This window comes from Trachypithecus francoisi, unplaced genomic scaffold (genome assembly GCF_009764315.1).
Source record: "Trachypithecus francoisi isolate TF-2019V2 unplaced genomic scaffold, Tfra_2.0 Contig00787, whole genome shotgun sequence".
NCBI lineage: Eukaryota > Metazoa > Chordata > Mammalia > Primates > Cercopithecidae > Trachypithecus > Trachypithecus francoisi.
In genome coordinates this window covers 63101-79107 of record NW_022680899.1, presented here as the reverse complement: position 1 = coordinate 79107, position 16007 = coordinate 63101, and the positions used below count along the sequence as shown (strand labels likewise).

Sequence of the window (16007 nt, the reverse complement as noted above, 5' to 3'; positions counted from 1 at the left end):
TCCAGCCACAGGTCCCACTGGGCAGAGCCTGGCGCCGTCCCCCCCCTCCAGGCCTGACACTCGCCCTCAACAAACATGGCGCCGACGGCCTCACGCGCCTCACGGGACAGGCGCCTCACGCGACAGGCCCGCCGGGCTTCCCTGGTGCAGCGCTCATTCTCTCAGACTGGCTTCCAAGACAGGGAGCGGTAAGTATGACCTGGCTGGTGGCGATGTCCTGGGCGGCTCTCAGGCCGCTGTTGTGTGGCTGCGCGCAGGCGCTGCGGGGCGGGATGCTGTACCCCAGGGAGAGCGCGTCGCGGGAGTGCAAGGAACTGGACGGCCTCTGAAGCTTCGAAGCCGACTTCTCCGACAACCGACGCCTGGGCTTCCAGGAACAGAGGTACCGGCGACCGTTGCGAGAGGCGCCCGGAAGCCCGGCGTTGGAAATGGCGTAAGCCCCTCCGCCCTGCAGCCTCCTTCACCTGAGTGCCCCGGAGCTGGGGGCCCGGAGGAGGTTAAAGGTCAACAGGCTTGGGGGCGTGGGGTCGGAGGACGAGGGAACCGGGGGAACTAGGGGAACCCGGGAGAGCCAGGGCGGAGGAGGCGGGAGGAGGAGGAAGCGCTCCTGTCCAGCCGCGTCCGGAGGCGAAAGGCTGAGCCTGGGCAGTGTCCTTTCTAATGTTTATTTTTAATTTTTGAAATGTTTTTGAGACTGGGTTTGACCCTGCCGCCCAGGTTGGAGTGGAGTGGCGCAATCCTAACTTCTGAGTTCAAGCGATTCTCCCGCCCCAGCCTTGCAAGTTAGCTGGGACCGCCATGGCTAATTAAAAACAAACAAACAAACAACAACAACAACAAAAAACAAAGAAAAGAAACTTGGTCGGGCTTGGTGGCTTGCGCCTGTAATCCCAGCACCTTGGGAGGCCGAGGCGGGCGGATCACCTGAGGCCAGGAGTTCAAGACCAGCCCGGGCAACGTGGTGAAACCCCGTCTCTACTAAAAATACAAAAATTAGCCGGGCGTGGTGATGAGTACCTGGAGGCAGAGGCAGGAGAATTGCTTGAACCAGGCAGTCGGAGGTTGCAGTGAGCTGAGATCAGGCCACTGCACTCCAGCCTGTGTGACAGACTGAGACTGCGTCTCAATACAAAAACCAACTTTTTCGTTTTGTTTTGTTTTTTAAGATACGGGGTATCACTACGTTATCCAGGCTGATCTCGGACTCCTGACGTCAAGCCATCCTCCCACGTTAACTTCCCAAAGCACTGATTATAGGCATGAGCCACCAGACACTCCTGAGGCCTGAGGGGCAGGCCCCTCACAGAGCTGGGCCGGGGGATCGCGAGGAGGGGACAGTTTAGACATTCTGATGTCGGCTCTGCCAATGGGGGAAGGTACCTTGGGTTTTCAGGATTCAAATAGAGGACAGACTGTGACATCAGGCCAAAGACGCCACCCCTGTTGCCCTGTTGACTTGGATGTGGTCAGCAAAGAAGTGGGATCCGGTGAGGTCTGGGCCGCGTTTGCCTGGTCTACATCTTCTTTTTCTTTTTCTTTTTTTTTGAGACAGAGTCTTGCTGTGTCACTCAGGCTGGAGTGCAAAGGCATGATCCCGGCTCACTGCAGCCTCTGCCTTCTGGATTCAAGCCATTCTCCTGCCTCAGCCTCCCGAGTAGCTGGGACTACAGGGGCTGCCACCACCCCCAGCTAATTTTTGTATTTTTAGTAGAGATGGGGTTTCACCATATTGGCCAGGCTGGTCTCGAACTCCTGACCCCAGTGGCCCAGGTGCACAAACTGCCCTGGCAGTTGACCTGTCATCAGCAAGTTTTCTATGTCTTTTCCACCAGGAGTCCCCGCCATGTGTCAGGGCTTGTGCTAGGCCTGGGGGCACAACTGTGCAACACACTGTTCCCGGATCCCTTTGTGGGCCTAGGAGCTGAGCCCGGCCCTTCTCTTCGCAGTCGGGCCCCACCTTGGACTTACCGGTTCCCTCCATTTTCAACGACATCAGCCAGGACTGGCAGCTGCGGCATTTTGTCAGCTGGGTGTGGTATGAATGGGAGGTGACCCTGCTGGTGCGATGGATCCAGGACCTGCGCACAAGAGTGGTGCTGAGGATTGGCAGTGCCCACTTCTATGCCATTGTGGTCAGTGTGGCCTGGAGCAGGCAGGGCGAGTGGGTGGACACAGCTGCTGAATAGCATGGGACCCTCAGATTCCACCCACAGCCTGTCTCCTGGGGTGGGACGGTGGGGGACCTTACCCTGCCCTGGGGGCTGTGCCCTGTGTAGGGGGATAGGTGGCCTGATCTACCCCACTGGGATGTCATTCCTCCCGTCTGGCTGGCAGGCCCCTGAGCCCCATGCTGCAGGTTATGTGAGGGCGTGCCCGATAGCAGAGCCCCTCCTCATGCCCCGACCTGCCACCCCTCCCCATATCGCCTATGTCTGCAGTGCGTGAATGGTGTCCACATGCTAGAGCATGAAAGGGGCTACCTCCCCTTCGAGGCTGACAGCAGCAGCCTGTTCAAGGTGGGGCCCCTGCCCTCCCGCCTCTGCATCACTGTCACCATCAACAGCACACTCACTCCCCCACCCTGCCACCAGGGACCATCCATATGTGACTGACACATCCAAGTGGGTACCATCCTGCCTCCACGGCACGCACCCACCTTCCCGCCCCACCCTGTGGTCTTCCTGCCAGGGACAGGGTGGCCTTCGCAGAGAGGAGGCCCTGATCTGGGGAGGCAAGTGAGCTGAGGGCAAAAGACCCACGGCAAGGGCCCAGCGAACCACAGTCCTCCTGCCCTAGGTATACCAAGGGTTACTAAGTCCAGAACACAGACTTTCACTTCTTCAACTACGTGGGACTGCAGGGGTCTGTGCTTCTGTACATGACACCAACTACCTGAATCGATCACATCAACATCACCACCGGCATGGAGCAACACAGTGGTGACGACTTCTGGTAGGATCCTCTGTCAGCGGGGGCCAGGGTGGCTCTGTTTGTTTCCTATTTGGAAAGCTCTCCCAGGAAAAAGTTTCTCCCAGCATCTCTAAACCTTCACAGGTTCCCATCCACCTATGAAGCTAAAATCCAGGCTGTCTGAGTGGGCACGGGCTCCCGAGATCACTCATGTGGTTGATCTCGCTTGGAGAAAAGGGGTCTGGCCTAACGTCACATAGCTCAGGGTGGCAGTCCTGTCCCTTACCCATGGTGCTGCTCTCACTCTAGCTCCCCTTGCTACACATCATGCTCAAGGAACAGGCAGCTTTGGAGGGCCGGGTGCGGTGGCTCACAGCTGACATCCCAGCTCTTTGTAAGGAGCACTTGGTAGGAGGATCACTTCAGGCCAAGAGTTCAAGACCAGCCTGGGCAACATAGTGAGACCATCACCACAAAAAATTAAAAAATTCACTAGGCATGGTGATGTGTGCCAGTAGTCCCAGCTACTGAGGCAGGAGAATCAGTTGAGCATGGGAGGTCAAGTGTGCAGTGAGCTGTGACTGCGTCACTGCACTCTGGTCTGGGCAACAGAGGAAGACCCTGTCTTTTTTATTTGTATTTGTTTTTGAGCTGGAGTCTCACTCTGTAGGAGCCCAGACTGGAGGGCACTGGTGCACTCTTGGGCACACTGCAACCTCCGCCTCCCAAGTTCAAGTGATTCTCCTCCCTTAGCCTCCCAAGTGGCAGGGATTACAGGCACCTTCCACCATGTCCAGCTGATTTTTGTAGGTTTTTTTAGTAGAAATGGGGTTTCACCGTGTAGGCCTGGTTGGTATTGAACTCTTGACCTCAGATGATGCACCTTCCTCGGCCTCCCAAAGTGCAAGGATTACAGGTGTGAGCTACCATGCCTGACTGGCATACCCTGTTTTTAAGAAAAATAAATTTATTTATTCATTTATTTATTTTTAATATATCTTTTTCCTTTTGTGAGATGAGGCCTTAGACTGTCACCCAGGCTGGATGGCAGTGGTGCAATGATTGACAGCTGTTTTGGGGCCGCAGTTGTAAGTTTCAAAGAATTTAGGCTGGGTGTGGTGGCTAATGCCTGTCATCCCAGCACTGTGGTGGGCGGATCGCTTGAGCTCAAAAGGTCGAGACCACCCTGGGCGACATAGTGAGATCCTGTTTCAAAAAGAATAAATAATTTAAATAAATGAAGAATGTAAATAAGAATCACACAGCAAAGGTGATGCAGCATAGAGCAATTTATTGTAAGGGGAAAAATATTTTGCAAGTGAAATGCAGAATAGCCCGGGCACAGTGGATGACACCTGCAATCCCAGCACTTTGGGAGGCTGAGGTGGGTGGATGACCTGAGGCCAGGAGTTCTAGATCAGCCTGGCCAATGTGGTGAAGCCCCGTCTCAAATTCTGTCTCCAAAAAAAAAAAAAAAAAAAAAGAAAGAAAATGAGTGGCGGCACACACCTGTAATCCCAGCTACTTGGGAGACTGAGGCAGGAGAATCATTTGAACCCGGAAGGGTGAGGTTGCAGTGAGCCAAGATCACCCCACTGCACTCCAGCCTGGGGGGCAGAGGGAGACTCCCTCTCAAAAAAAAAATAAAATAGCTGGGCATAGTGGCAGGTTCCTGTAATCCCAGCAATTGGGGAAGCTGAGGCAGGAGAATAGCTTGAACTCAGTGGTCAGAGGTTGCAGTGAGCCGAGATGGAGTCACTACACTGCAGCAATCCTGAAGAGACTTAAGAACTAAACATAGTATGGTCTCCTAGATGAGATCTTGGGACAGGAAAAGGACATTACGGGAAATAGTAAAGAAATCTGAATCAAGATGAACCTTAGTTAATAATAATGTATCAGTATTGGTTTACTGAGGCGGGGATGGTGGCTCACATCCTAGCACTTTGGGAGGCTAAGGTGGGAAGATCTTGAGGTCAGGAGTGTGAGACTAGCCTTGGCAACATAGCGAGACCGCATCTCTCTACATTTTTTTTTCTTTTAATTAGTCAGCATGGTGGTATGCACTTACAGTCCCAGCTGCTAGGGAGACTGAGGAGGGAGAATTGCTTGAGCCCAGGAGTTTGAGGCTGCAGTGAGGTGTGACTGTGCCACTGTGCTCCAGCCTAGTCAACAGGGCAAGACCCCTTATCTCCAAAAATTTTTTCGTTACAAAAAAATTTTTTTTTTGAGATGGGGTTTTGCTCTTGTTGCCCAGGCTGGAGTGCAATGGTGAGATCTCGGCTCACTGCAACCTCTGCCTCCCAGGTTCAAGCAGTTCTTCCATCTCAGCCTCCTGAGTAGCTGGGATTACAGGCATGCGCCACCACACGAGGCTGATTTTTGTATGTTTAGTAGAGATGAGGTTTCACCATGTTGGCAAGGCTAATCTTGAACTCCCGGCTTCAAGCAGTTCACCCACCTTAGCCTCCCAAAGTGCTGAGACTACGGTCGTGAGCCACTGTGGCCCGACTATTTTTTAAATGCTTTTTAGAACCAACGTCTTGTTATGCTGCTCAGGCTAGATTTTAACTCCTGTGCTCAAGCAATTCTCCTGCCTCAACCTCCTGAGCAGCTGAGACTACAGCTTGTGGCACCACAAGCCAAAAAGTTTATCTTTCTTTTTTTAAAAAAGAGAGGGCTTATGACTTCCTGGAGCACAGACTTCAAATAGCAGTTGAGTCCACAATTGTGGTCCCTTCCCTCTGGATCTTTCTTCCTGAGTGCCTGTGAAAACCAAGCTTTGGCCCTGCCTGTGTGGCTCCAGCCCGCCCGTGATTGTCATTTCCTGACGTCCAGTCCTGTGGACTCTGGGCTTGCTTAGCCAACCCCACAAATGCAGAAGCCAAATTTTTACCAATCTATCTATCTTGATGTATGTCTGTATATAGCTTTTTTGTTTGTTTGTTTGTTTGTTTGTTTGTTTGTTAGAGACAGACTCTAGCTTTGTCACCCAGGCTGGAGTGCAGTGGCGTGATCTCGGCTCACTGCAACCTCTGCCTTCCAGGTTCAAGCAATTCTCCTGCCTCAGCTCCCCGATTTTTTGTAACTACAGGCATGCACCACCAAACCTGGTGAATTTTTGTATTTTTATTAGAGACAGAGTTTCATCATGTTGGCCAGACTGGTCTCAAACTCCTGACCTCAGGTGATCTGCCTGCCTCAGCCTCCCAAAGTGCTGGGATTACAGGCATGAACCACTGTGCCTGGGTAGAAGCCATCCGTTTCTATATCTATGCAGATGTGTGTCATTATATGTTTGTGTATATTTGAATCTGTGTATCTTTCCTACTGGTTCTGCTTCTCTGGTTTGAACCCTAACACAACTACTCTTTTTTATTTTTATTTTTATTTTTTTGAGCTGGAGTCTTTCTCTGTCACCCAGGCTGGAGTGTAGTGGTTTGATCTCTGTTCATTGCAACCTCTGCCTCCTGGGTACAACTAGTATTTTATAATCTGTTAGGAATTCAAATGTTTTTCAAAAGATCAAACTACATATTTAAATACATTTCATATACAAACTTTAAAAATCATACTATGAAGCATTAAGTAAGATTCTACATTATTAGGCCAGGGATGGTGGTTTAGGCCTCTAATCCCAGCACTTGGGGAAGCCGCGGTGCACAGATTGCTTGAGCTCAGGAATTTGACACCCCCCTGGGCAACATAGCAAGACCCTGTCTCCACAAAATTAGAAAAATGAGCTGGGCATGGTGGTGCATGCCTGTGGTCCCAGCTGTTTAGGAGGCTGAGGTGGGAGGATCACTTGAGCCCAGGAATTTGATGCTGCAGGGAAGCATGACTGAGCCATTGCACTCCATCCTGGGTGACAGAGTGAGACCCTGTCTCACCCCCCCAAAAAAGTTAACATCGTTATATAATTGTACTCTAAAGTATTAGGAAAATGAAAGAAAATTAAGTATTATTTAAAAATAGGCAAGGTGCAGTGGCTCATGCCTATAATCCCAGCACCCTGGGAGGGCAAAGCAGGTGGATCACTTGAGGTCAGGAGTTTGATACCAGCCTGGCCAACATGGCGGAACCTGATTTCTACTAAAATTGCAAAAGTTTGCCCTGTGTGGTGATACCTGCCTGTAATCCCAGCTACTCAGAAGGCTGAGGCAGGAGAATCACTTGAACCCGGGAGGCGAACATTGCAGTGAGCTGAGATGGAGGCACTGCACTCCAGCCAGGGTGAAGGAGTGAGACTCTGTCTCAAAAATAAATTAATAAATAAATAGCTAAACAGTTGGTTCAAATGGACATAAAGATGGAAATAACAGACACTGGGAACTCCACATGTTGGGAGGGAAGGAGGGGAAAGGGTTGAAAAACTAGTCATTGGGTACTATGGTCAGTGTTTGGGTGATGGGTTCAATAGAAGCCTAAGCCTTAACATTTTGCAGTGTACTAATGGAACACACCTGCACATGTGCCCCATGAATCTAAAGTTTAATACAATAAAAATAATGAACTCAGTGCAATAGACAATTATAGAAGTTTAATCATAAAACACTTAAAATAGCACTGATTTTTTTTTTTTTTTTTTTTTTAAGGCAGTGTCATTCTGTCACCCAGGCTGGAGTGCAGTGGTGAGATCTCAGTTCACTGCAACCTCCATCTCCTGAACTCAAGCAATTCTTATGCATCAGCCTCCCCAGTAACTGGGATTACAGGCGCACACCCTCTGCCTCCTGGGTTCAAGTGATTCTTTTGCCTCCGCCTCCCGAGTAGCTGGGATTAGAGGCACCGGCCACCATGCCCGGCTAATTTTCGTATGTTTAGTGGAGATGGGGTTTCATGATGTTGGCCAGGCTGGTCTTGAACTCCTGACCTCAGGTGATCCACCAGCCTCGGCCTTCCAAAGTGCTGGGATTACAAGCATTAGTCACCGTGCCTGGCCAAATATTTTAAGTCCTTCATCTTTAAATAATCCCATTTCATTTTGATAACTTTGAGATTATCTGACAGAATTCTTGGGGGAAAGGTTAGGACTGTAATCTTTTTATTGACAGCAAGCAGTGTGTTTTGCTGCAACAAAATCGTTCTGCTTTCTTTTGATCTTTTGGTTTCATTATGTATAAATGGGGATTATTTTTTTTTTTTTTGGGATAGGGTCTCACTCTGTTGCCCAGGCTGGAGTGCAGTGGTGTGATTGTGGCTCACTGCAACCTCCACCTCCTGGGTTCAAGTGATTCTCATGGCTGAGCTTACTGAGTAGCTGGGATTAAAGGTGCACACCAAAACACCAAGCACATTTTTGTATTATTAGAAGAGATGGGGTTTCAGCATGTTTGCTGGGCTGGTCTCACACTCCTGACCACAAGTGATCTGCCTGTCTTGGCCTCCCAAAGTGTTGAGATTATAGGTGTGAGCCATTGCGCCCTACCTAGATGGAGATTTTAATTGATCCCCCAAATCAGTTTCAATTCTGTCATGCTCATCTGCTTCTTCAAAAAGTCTTTGAACCAGAGTTAAGAATATTATTATTGCATCAGTAGCTGGGCACGGTGGCTCACGTATGTAATCTCAGCACTTTGCAAGGCCGAGGTGGGTGGATCACCTATCAGGAGTTCGAAACCAGCCTGGCAAACATGGCCAAAACCTGTTTCTACTAAAAATACAAAAATTATCTGGGCATGGTGGCAGATGCCTGTCATCCCACCACTCAGAAGCTCAGGCACGAGAATCGCTTGAACCTGGGAGACAGAGGTTACAGTGAGCCGAGACTATGCCACTGCCCTCCTGCCTGGGCAGCTGAGGGAGACTGCACTCCATCTTATGTGAACTAGAGGGTTGGGGGAATTTCTGAGAAAAAAGGACAAATCTCAAAGAAACAGAGACATGACAAGAGAAGAGAGTGGTGTTTGTGTCTCTGGCTCCACATAGTTCTTAAGGCCAATGAGTTCTGAGAGATAGTCAGAACTATCTTGTTTATGAATTCCATGAGACAGTCCATAAATCTGTCTTTAGGCTTAAGCTAGTTTGAGTGGGGTTTCTGTCACTTGCAACAAGAGTCCTGACTACTGCAGTTGAGTGGAGTTAAAAGGTATAGCCTCAATAGGTGAGCTAGCTCTGGCTTTAAAAGTCTTCCAGTTTGAATTACACTCCATTCTCTCTGGTGCCCCTAGAAAGAGCCTTCTCTAACACAGGCCTGCAACTGGCAGACATGCTTTAGTTTTTTTTCTTTGCAGGAGTTTTGCTGCCTTGATTTGGGACAGATGATCAGAGGTGGGCACCATTATCCTCTCTTTCATGCAGGATTTATCACATGTAAGTATTTGTCTTATGTTTGATGCTACATTTTGATTAGAATTTAATGATCATATCTCTCATCAAGATTACCCACATGATCACTCCAAGGCTCTTGTAAGCCTAATTGACAAGTATTCCATATGTCAAGATGTCAAGTGCAACCCAAAATAAGATGTAAGCACCAAATGGGACTGAGAGAGAAATGCTAGAAATCTTCATCCTTCCTGCCTTTCTTGATAATAACCATGCATCCTGTGAGGGAAATAGTGTTACCAGTGATAGAAAGGTAAGGTTCTGAAATTTGAAGAGATTGGAGGCCAGGCATGGTGGTTCACACCTATAATCTCAGCATTTTGGGAGGCCAAGATGGGTGGAATGCTTGTACCCAGGAGTTCCAGATGAGCTGGGCAAAATTGTGGGAACCCATCTCTAAAAATAAAAATAAGAAAAATTAGCTAGGTGTAGTGGCTCACGCCTGTAAGCCCAGCTACTCAGGAGGCTGAGATGGGAGGATCACTTTAGGAGGTCAGGGCTGCCGTGAGCTGTGATCATGCCACTGCACTCCAGCCTGGGTGACAGAGTGAGACCCTGTCTCAAAAAGAAAAAAAAAAAAAAAAGATTGGAGGGAAGAATTTTTGAAGATACTGTGGTGCAGGGAAAGGGTGTGCCGTGTATATGCAGATGGTCCTCAGCTTTACAAACTTAACTCTGGAACAGGCTACCTTTCATACATTTTATATACTGTATACTGACAGACAACACCCTTTTCAAAGGCCACATTTTAAACTTTTTTTTTTTTTTTTTTTTTTTGAGGCGGAGTCTCGCTCTGCCGCCCAGGCTGGAGTGCAGTGGCCGGATCTCAGCTCACTGCAAGCTCCGCCTCCCGGGTTCACGCCATTCTCCTGCCTCAGCCTCCCAAGTAGCTGGGACTACAGGCGCCCGCCATCTCGCCCGGCTAGTTTTTGTATTTTTTAGTAGAGACGGGGTTTCACCATGTTAGCCAGGATGGTCTCGATCTGTTGACCTCGTGATCCACCCGTCTCGGCCTCCCAAAGTGCTGGGATTACAGGCTTGAGCCACCGCGCCCGGCCAACCTTTTTTTTTAAGTTTGTTTAAGACAGAGTCCTGCTCTGTCACCGAGGCTAGACTGCAGTGGCACAATCTTGGCTCACTGAAACCTCCACCTCCTGGGTTCAAGCGATTCTCCTGCTTCAGCCTCCCAAGTAGCTGGGACTACAGGTGCATGCCACCACGCTCAGCTGTTTTTTTGTATTTTTAGTAGAAGCGGGGTTTCACTGTGTTAGCCAGGATGGTCTGGATCTCCTGGCCTGGTGATCCCCTGCCTCAGCCTCCCACAGTGCTGGGATTACAGGCGTGAGCCTCTGCGCCTGGCTGGACTACTTTAAATAGGTCTTAATAGGTTTTAATTGTCAATTATTTTTAAATTGATTTCAAAAATCTTCTACAACATGGATGAAAATTGAAGACATTACACTTAGTGAAATAGGCCAGACACAAACAGACAAATATCATTTGAATCCACTTTTATGAGGTACCTAGAATTGACAAATTCACATAGACAAAAAGTAGATTTGAGGTTATCAGGGTGAGGGGGAAGGAAGAATGGGGGACTTAGAGTTTCTGTTTGGGAAGATGAAAGAGTTCTGGAGATGGATGGTGGTGGAGGTCGCCCAACAGTGTGAATGTACTTAGTGCCATGGAGCTGTATGTTTAAAAATACTTAAAGTGGAAATATTGATGTTATGTATGTTTGACCACAATTATAAAAATGGAGCCAAGTATGGTGGCTCACACCTGTAATCCCGTCACTTTGAGAGGCTGAGGAGGGTGGATCACCTGAGGTTGGAATTTCAAAACCAGCCTGGCCAACAAACCCTATGTCTACTAAAAATACAAATAATTAGCCGGGCGTGATGGTGCATACCTGTAATCCCAGCTACTCAGGAGGCTCAAAAAAACAGAAACAAAAACAAAAAGAAAAATTAACCAGGCATAGTGGCACATGCCTGTAGTCCCAGTAACTTGGAGGCTGAAGGAGGAGAATCAGTTGAACCTGGGAGGCAGAGGTTGCAGTGAGCTAAGATACTGCCACTGCACTCCAGCCTGGGTGACTGAGCGAGACTCCATCTCAAAAAACAAATAAAGTTTTTATTGAAAACAAAAAATAAAGGCCGGGCACAGTGGCTTAGGCCTGTAATCCCATCACTTTGGGAGATGGAGGTGGGTGGATCACAAGGTCAGGAGTTTGAAACCATAATGGTCAACATGGTGAAAACCTGTCTCTACTAAAAATACAAAACTTAGCTGGCTGTGGTGTTGTGCGCCTGTAGTCCCAGCTAGTTGGAGGCTGAGGCAGGACTGTCAGTTGAACCTGGGAGGCAAAGTTTGCAGCCAGCTGAGGGTGCATCACTACTCTCCAACATGGTGACAGAGCAAGACTCCGTCTCAAAAAAAAAAAAAAAAAGAGAGAAAGGAAAAGAAAATTTCTTTTCTACCATGTCTCGCTGGGCATGGTAACTGGTGCCTATAATCCCAACACTTTGGGTGGCCCTGGAGCTCAAGATCAGCCTGGGCAACATGGTGAGACTCCATTTCTACAAAAAAAATTAAAAGAAAAATAGCTGGGCATGGTAGCACATGCCTGTGGTCCCAGCTACACAGGAGGCTGAGGTGTGAGGGTCGCTTTAGCCCAGAAGATCAAGGCTGCAGTAGCTATGATGCTGCCACTTCACTCCAGTTTGGGTGTCCAAGTGAGACCCTGTTTCAACATATAAATAAGCAAATAAATAAATAAAGATCTTATGTTCACATCACAAAACCAATCACCAATTACTAGACCAGCTTCTAAGGTAGAAACACTCCGGTCTGAACCCCTGGCAGGGAGCTTGCACCCAGTAAGCCCCAGCTCAACACCACATCCTTGTACCAAAGAGAGTTTGAGATTAAAATCCATAAAAGCAAAGTTCACTCTTCTTATGGTTTTGGAGTCTCAGAAGGTGGTTTTATTGTTTCTTAATTATACTGAGCCTTCTTTCAGCTTTAAAGGGAATGTCACTGGGTACAGTGGCTCACGCCTGTAATCCCAGCACTTTGGGAGGCCAAGGCGACCAGATCAGCTGAGGTCAGGAGTTCGAGACCAGCCTGGCCAACCTGGTGAAACCCCAACTCTACTGAAAATATAAAATTAGCCGGCTGTGGTGGCACATGCTTGTAATCCCAGCTACTCTGGAGGCTGAGACAGAATTGCCTAGAACCTGGGAGGCAGAGTTGTAGTGAGCTAAGATCACACCAGCCTGGGTGACAGAGTGAAATTCTGTCTCAAAGCAAAAAGAAAAAAAAGAAGAAAATTATATCTAGATGCAGTAGCTAAGCACGCAGAAGCCATTTCAGTGTGGGAGGCGAGGTGACTGAGTCCTGGGACTCCAGATTTCTGGCTGAGGGGCTGAGACTGCCCCTGGTCATTGTGATGAATTGAAGGTGGAAAATGAGCTGGGCTGGGGGAAGGTGGTCATCTCTGGATGTGATTAGTTTGAGAGTCCTGTTGGGTAGCTCACTGGGCATGGAAAGTAGTCAGTTGAGGAGCTGAGAGGGTTTGGAGCTGGGATAGATTCCAGCCTCACCATGTGGGCAATAATGGGGGTCACAGAGTGTGAAAATGGCCAAGAAAGAACTGGGTGGGGGTCTGGGGGAGTCAGCAGCCGGGCATAGGCCATGGAGAAACAGATGCCAGGGGAAGAGGAAAGGGGAGTCAGACCCCAAGGGGAAAAGAGTCACTGGAAAGAGGGGCCAGGCCCATGTCACATCCAGCAGAGACACCAGGTACAGCAGAAGGACTTTGGACATGACCATGAGGAGTGCCTTGTTGGCCATGACCTGGGAGAGATGGGGGTGAGAGCATGGGGGACCACACCATGTCCCCAGCACACAAAACAGTGCCTGGTAGACAGGATGGATTTATGGATGGGCAGATAGGTAGATGGATGGATAAATGGAGAGATGATAGATGGATGCAAAGACACATGAGTAGATGGACAGATGCATAGATGGATGGATGGACAGATGGAATGAATGATCAGAAAAGGCTTCATGAAGAAAGTGAGACTAAGCTGCATCTTCCTGGTTAGATATAAAAGGAGAGGAATCTCCTCTTGAGTCTGGAGTGACCCAGTGTCCTGGTCCAGGGAGGAAGTCAGCCTGGCAGCCTGGCTTGACTGGGGACACTTGTGAAATTCAGAGGCCCTTAAAATGGGGCCATGTGAGGTTGGGCAGGTCTGAGGCACCTCAGCACTCCTCAGCCACACCACACAGCTGCTTGAGGGGATGTGTCACTCAGGGAGTTGCTGGGAGCCACTGGGCTAGCATTGCCATCAGCACCAACAGCTTCAGAGACAGGGACAGAGGCTGGGGTGACTCCAAGGCTGTGGGTGGCACCTGCTGCAGAGAAGGGACAGGCACAGGGATACTACTGGGATACTGGCCACCCCGATGCCCTGTGCTTAGGTCACAGTCTACACACTGCAGCCCTGTGCCCATCACACCCAGCAGGTTCCTGCCCCAGCACGGCTCCTGGACTGGCCCCCAGTGCTGGCCCTGGGGGTTTCAATCCAAGCATAATTCACGGAAGCATGTGTTTGGCAGCGGGACCCAGCTCACCATTTTAGGTAGGTGGCTCTCACAACTTTCCCCAGCCTTTCCCACCCTCTCCTGTCTCTGGAAAAGTCTGTTTTCTTTCTCTGGGGCTTCTTCCCCTCTGCCCTCCAAGTCTTAAGCATGGAACCCTTCCTTTCTCCATGGGGTCTGGGGGAAGCGGGCTAGTCTCAGGGTTTCCTGCAGGAAGGACCCCCACAGGGTTAGCAGCCACCTTCAGGTTGCAAGAGCAGGACACAGCCTTTGCCCGGGGCCTGTGTTGGGACTGGGGAGGGTCAGGGCTCCTCCCCTCTCCCAGGGCAGATGTCTCAGTGAAGGATAGAGGCCAGTTCTGATGAGGTGTCCTGCGGTGGCCTTAGAGACAATGCCTGCGACCCCAGAGTCTACGCTGAGCGCTGGATGCTCATCCCGTGTAGGAGGGCCACAAAGGAGCCTGGGGACACAGGGGTCACCCCAAGGGGAGACCAGTGGAAGTCACAGAGAGGACTCTGGGTCTAGGCTGCAGCTCTGTGGCTTGTGCTGGGTCAGGAGGACCTGGGGACACCAAGGGACAGATGAGTCTGGGTGAGGTCTGAGAGCCCAGCTCTCCCAGGACAGTCACAAGAAAGGAGAGGGTCTCTTGGGGCAGAGATGTGTCTGTCCCTGGAGTCCCGTCACCTCTGGGGTCTGGTATCTCTCTGTTCACGGGTCGACCTCCCGCCTTCATTTGAGGAAGGGCACCTTAGACTCAGGTGGTGACTAGCGGGAAATAAATGGGGGTGCAGAGAACTCCAGGGCCACCAGGTGAAGTCCAGGGGCATCAGAGGCTGCTGGGGTGGGCATGGGGGCTGCAGTGACCTGAAGTCTGGGCAAGCAGCCCCAAGAACCCAGCCTACGTGAAGGGTCCTGTGGTCGAACTGGTGGGACGGGGTTGACAGCAGAGCCCCAGGGTTTGTCCCGGTGGAGCCCATGCTTTACCAGGAGAGGTGAGTGGGCCAGGCTGGGGCATAGCCTGGTGCCCCAGGGGGCGGGAGGCTCTAGGCTATGCCAGGCTTGGGCCTCCCCACACACTGCCAGGACAGCTTTGTGTGCTGTGGGAGAGACTCCTGGATTCCAAACTCAGACTCCAGAAACCGGGAAGGAGGAGAGGATCACAGCCTCCCAGGCATGTTCCCTGGGGAAATAGGCCAAGCTAGGAAGAGTCAGCTCACTGAACACCAGTCCATCCATTCTCTCCCACCTCCCCTTCCTCCTTGCAGCTTACCCCTCCAACTCGCTGCCTGCGTTTTGGAGGGAGCTATTTCTGGCTGAGCCTCCAGATTACACCCTCTGTCCCTGTCCTGATCTGGACCTTCTCCCCACCCACGGCCTCTCTTTCCTCAGCCTGGAAATCCTACTCTGAGCCTGGAGTCCCTCTGCTTCTGACTCTGGTCCCTGGAATGCTTTTCTTCCTCTCTGCCCAACTCCCCACTCCCAAGGGCTGGACTGTCTAGGACACTCCCACACCATCAAATTCATGAGCTCTTAAATTTTGGGCCCACCGGCCGGGCGCGGTGGCTCAAGCCTGTAATCCCAGCACTTTGGGAGGCCGAGACGGGCGGATCACGAGGTCAGGAGATCGAGACCATCCTGGCTAACACGGTGAAACCCCGTCTCTACTAAAAAAAAAAAATACAAAAAATTAGCCGGGCGAGATGGCGGGCGCCTGTAGTCCCAGCTACTCGGGAGGCTGAGGCGAGAGAATGGCGTAAACCCGGGAGGCGGAGCTTGCAGTGAGCTGAGATCCGGCCACTGCACTCCAGCCTGGGCGACAGAGCGAGACTCCGTCTCAAAAAAAAAAAAAAAAAAAATTTTGGGCCCACCTAACTTTACACCTGACAGCAGGTTCAGAGGTGTGAGAAAAAAAGGAGGAAGCCAGGAAGGAAACACACATGAAAGGCCTGAAGAGGATCAGGACACTTGCAAAAGATAGGCTCTGAGCTTCCCAGGAACCAGTCCAAGGTTAGTAGTTGCTCCATCATTTTTTTTTTTTTTTTTTTTTTTAGATAGAGTCTCACTGTGTCACCCAGGCTGCAGTGCAATGGCACAATCTTAGCTCACCGTAACCTCTGCCTTCCAGATTCAACCAATTCTCCTGCCTCAGCCTCCTGAGTAGC

General features: G+C 50.3%; 1 protein-coding gene and 1 long non-coding RNA gene across 2 annotated transcripts; both read left to right on the top strand.

Annotated features, from left to right (window-relative positions):
* Nucleotide 1: 1 nt before the first annotated feature.
* On the top strand, nucleotides 2-2739 carry LOC117089062 (putative inactive beta-glucuronidase protein GUSBP11; the record flags this gene model as incomplete). The annotated part of the gene is given in 5 exon segments (XM_033219943.1): nucleotides 2-433; nucleotides 1947-2132; nucleotides 2439-2574; nucleotides 2577-2597; nucleotides 2600-2739. Coding segments are annotated over 5 exon segments (915 nt in total), but the record flags the coding sequence as incomplete, so codon positions are not given.
* Nucleotides 2740-3846: 1107 nt separating this feature from the next.
* On the top strand, nucleotides 3847-14995 carry LOC117089035. Its single transcript, XR_004439465.1, has 3 exons — nucleotides 3847-3998; nucleotides 9144-9222; nucleotides 13771-14995. It is a non-coding gene; the product is annotated as an uncharacterized LOC117089035 (long non-coding RNA).
* The last annotated feature ends 1012 nt before the right edge of the window (nucleotides 14996-16007 follow it).